Below are 3583 nucleotides of genomic sequence, written 5' to 3'. Positions count from 1 at the left end.
TCACTGGAGATAGCAAGTAAGGAACAAATGTTGACTTAAGTGGTAGTGAGACAGGGCCTCAGTGTTGAAATAGGTAAAGTAATGCACGCAGAAGGGAATAATATGAACTATTCCAGTGCCTTACTCGGCTCTAAATGTGACCATTCTGGAAAGATACCTGGGCATCTTTGCAGTCAGCTCAGTGAAGACCCCTGCTCAAGCTGTCGCCGTGGTCAGGAAACCAAATCAAGTGTGAAGGTGCAAGAGGAATGGAGTGGAGAATAACCCTGACAGTATTATCTACTGCTGTTCTAGATCATGAATGAGCCACATTCACTTGGCATCCTGTGATCAGTTCTGGTCACTGTGTCTCAAAAAGAGCAGAGCTCTGGAGCCGAGCAGTGGAGATTATTGAGGGCGTGGAGAGATTTCCTTATGAGATGAGAGAGAAAAGATGGGGTGGGGGAGCGGTTTTGTTTAGAAAGGAGGTGGGTCTGAGAAAGGAGAATACAATAATGACTGGGAGGGAGATGGTAGACCAGGGACTTCTCTTCACCCTTTCTTGTAATGCTAGAATAAGGGGATATTCGAGAACATAGAAAGGCAATACATTTGAATCTGATAAAAGGAAACCCTTTACACACAGCATAATTAGTGTGTGAAACCCACAGGCACAAGAGATGATTGAGACACAGGGCTACTGGGTTCAGAAAAGGATTAGACGTGTGTCTAGTTAAGGATACCCTCTGCTTATGTTGGGGAGCACCAAGAGATCTTTTAGAAAGGATGTAAAGCTCCATGCTTCAGGCAATAAACTAACCCCTAGCTGACCGGAACAGAAAGAAACTTCCCCTGGGGGCAGGTTATTCCATAATTACCTACTAAGGAGCTTCTTAGAACTTCTTCTGAAGCAGCTAGAGCTGGTCAGTGCCAGATCCAGGATCCTAGGCTAGATCTGGCCTGACAATCCCTGTATTCCTAGCTCTGCTCTGTCTCTGCCAACCATTTCCTTCCCCAGCCTGGCACTCTCCCCCTTTCCTGTCCTGCTCACTACTTGCCCATTCTTCCTCTTTCTCCATGTCTGCTCTCCATCCCTGTCCCATCTCCTAGCTTTTGCTTTCTCTCCATGTCTGCTCTGCCCCTCCCAATCCCACACTGCCCCTCATACCACCCCTTCTATACAGATCTAGACAGTGCTTGTGTTTCTTATGTGAAAGGCTCTTACACACATTTCCTGCATTTTAGATTAAATCAGAACTTTGATAAGACTCAGCTTGTTTCTTCCACGGCTTCGTCAGACAGACCTAGTGATGGCACTTCCCCGCACCCTGGTAGGTACCAGCTCTGCAGGCCGGAGCGGGGAGCGAGTGGCAGGGGACATGCTTCTGCTCCAACCAAGCCACCACAAACAATGCTGGCAGTTCTCAAAGTTCCATGTACAATAGTAGAGCTCATGCACTTTCCCAGAAGCTTTGATACAATAGGGGATGCAGCCATGTCTCGGGGGAGGGGCGTGTTCCCAGGGCCTGTAATATAGCAGAGGGGATGGGGCCGGGTCTCAGTGCTGGGGGTTCCCAGGGGCTGGGATATAGCAGTGGGGGTGGGGCCTGGTCTCAGTGCTGCGGGTTCCCGGGGGCTGGGATACAGCAGTGGGGGTGGGGCTAGGTCTGAGTGCTGGGGGTTCCTGGGGGCTGGGATACAGCAGTGGGGGTGGGCTGGAGGTTCCCGGGGGCGGGGGTTTTGGGGGGCTGGGATACAGCAGTGGGGGTGGGGCTGGGTCTCGGCGCTGGGGGGTCCTGGGGGCTGGGATACAGCAGAGGAGATGGGGCCGGAGGTTCCCGGGGACTGGGATACAGCAGAGAGGATGGGGCCGGAGGTTCCCAGGGTCTGGGATACAGCAGAGGGGGTGGTGCCGGGTCTCAGTGCTGGGGGTTCTTAGGGGCTCTTAGTGCTGCTTATGCTGTTCCATCCCTCTGATGCTGGCTCATAGCAAGTCTCCTTGGTGTTTATCTTGCAGTGACAGTGAATGGGCCTGACTCTGCCTATCGCTTGCCCAGCCGTAGCATCGCTGTGTGTTTCAGCCCTCCGTGTTTTTCCATGTGCTGTTCTGCTGCTCCCACCAATGCCTCCGCTGTTGCTGTCTCTGAGAGCAGCCCCACGCATGCCCCCAACAGGACAGGTAAGTATCAGCCCATCTGGGACATGCCAAGACTTGGAGCGAGCATCTGCTCTGGAGGGTGACTTTACCCAGGCCCAGCACTGCTTCCTGCTTCTGCACCTTCTGAAGGGACGTGTGCCCCCTGTCTGTGAACTTTGTCTCCCCTCGATGCTGGGTGCTTTGAGGAGCTGATACCCCCATGCCTGGCCCCCAGCAGCCTGTGACGGCTGGAAGTGATGGGTCACACACACTAATGTTCATGCACACGCTATAAGTCACCCTCGGTGGTTGAAACCTCTCTGGGGACAGCAAACGCTCTGCTTGGGACATATAGCCCAGATGCTACCTGCAGTCTCTCCATGGTGTTGGGGGAGGATTTAGAGAGAGTCTGTGCCCTGAGCTCCAGCCTCATTCCTGCTGGTCAAGTCCCCCCAAGATGGAGCAGCGTGTGTGTTTCCTCACCAGCCGTACTAGCTGCAGCTGTCACAGAGACTGAGCACTCCCCACATCTGTTATAGCTCCTGGGTCTGTGCTGTTACAAGTTCAGGCTTGCTAGGCCGTCATCCAGCTATGATTGGCCCATCCGGTAGCTATACGGGCAATGGTTCTAGAAGCTGGCTTGCTCCCTTCCGCCTTGTCTGGTATCACAGATAGTGTTGTTCATTGACCCAAGCTGCACCCGCCCCGACTGCAGAGCTTCGCTCCCGCGTGGGGAATCTGGACTCTTCTTGCCAGAGGCTTCCCCTCACCTCCGTTCCCTCAGCAGATCCCAAACTCTCATTGGCTTCCCTTTCTGTCAATGGCTCTGGAGTTTCACTCCAGGGACGGGTTACCTGGAGAAGGGGGTATAAATTGGGTAGCAAGAGGAGCGATGGGACAGATGAACAGAAGACGGGTGCTCTCCGTCTGCCTCCTGTAATAAGCTGCTGCCTTCCTCAGAGATGTCCTGATGGTGCTTCTGCTTGGAGAAGCACCTGCCTTGCTTTGTCTCTGTCTGTCCCCTCTCTGACTCTGATCCCTCTTTTCCCTTCCTCCCCAGACCAGATCCACACCTCCCTCCTGCCAGGGATGAGTATCAAAGCCAAATCAAGGGGTGTGACGGGGAAGGTGACCTCTCACGCCAAGTGGCCAAAGACCCCGGAGCGGTCGCAGGGCTTTGGCAGCCCCAACGCCAGCCCCTCCTCCCCCTTCACCCACATTCAGAGCAAATCCAAATACATCTCCAGCCTCTCGTTGTCACGAAACAGCTTCCCGCTGGGGCAGACCCGGCAGCAGCGCAGCATCGCCCAGCCTGCCAGCCAGCAGCCCAGCATCACGGGCACTGGGCAAGACGGTAAGTGGGCCCCCTCCCCCTCTCCCAGCAGTCTGGTTGGCTAGATCCAAACAGCAGCATTACACACCAGAAATGTCCTTCAGCCCATTTGTAACCCCCCCCCCCGCCCACCT

General features: G+C 54.5%; 1 protein-coding gene across 1 annotated transcript in view; it reads left to right on the top strand.

Annotated features, from left to right (window-relative positions):
• Positions 1-463: 463 nt before the first annotated feature.
• Positions 464-3583, top strand: part of LOC117877432 (myelin regulatory factor-like) — a 17085-nt gene continuing 13965 nt past the window's right edge. Inside the window, exons 1-3 of the mRNA XM_034770546.1 lie at positions 464-1310; positions 1997-2158; positions 3177-3470. Of these exons, the coding sequence (XP_034626437.1) occupies positions 1106-1310; positions 1997-2158; positions 3177-3470 (661 nt within the window). The 5' untranslated portion in view covers positions 464-1105. The remainder of the gene's footprint in view (positions 1311-1996; positions 2159-3176; positions 3471-3583) is intronic.

The sequence above is a fragment of the Trachemys scripta genome, chromosome 4 (assembly GCF_013100865.1).
Source record: "Trachemys scripta elegans isolate TJP31775 chromosome 4, CAS_Tse_1.0, whole genome shotgun sequence".
NCBI classification, from domain to species: Eukaryota; Metazoa; Chordata; order Testudines; family Emydidae; genus Trachemys; species Trachemys scripta.
Note: the sequence above shows the minus strand (reverse complement) of the source record. Positions and strands in the feature narration are given on the sequence as shown.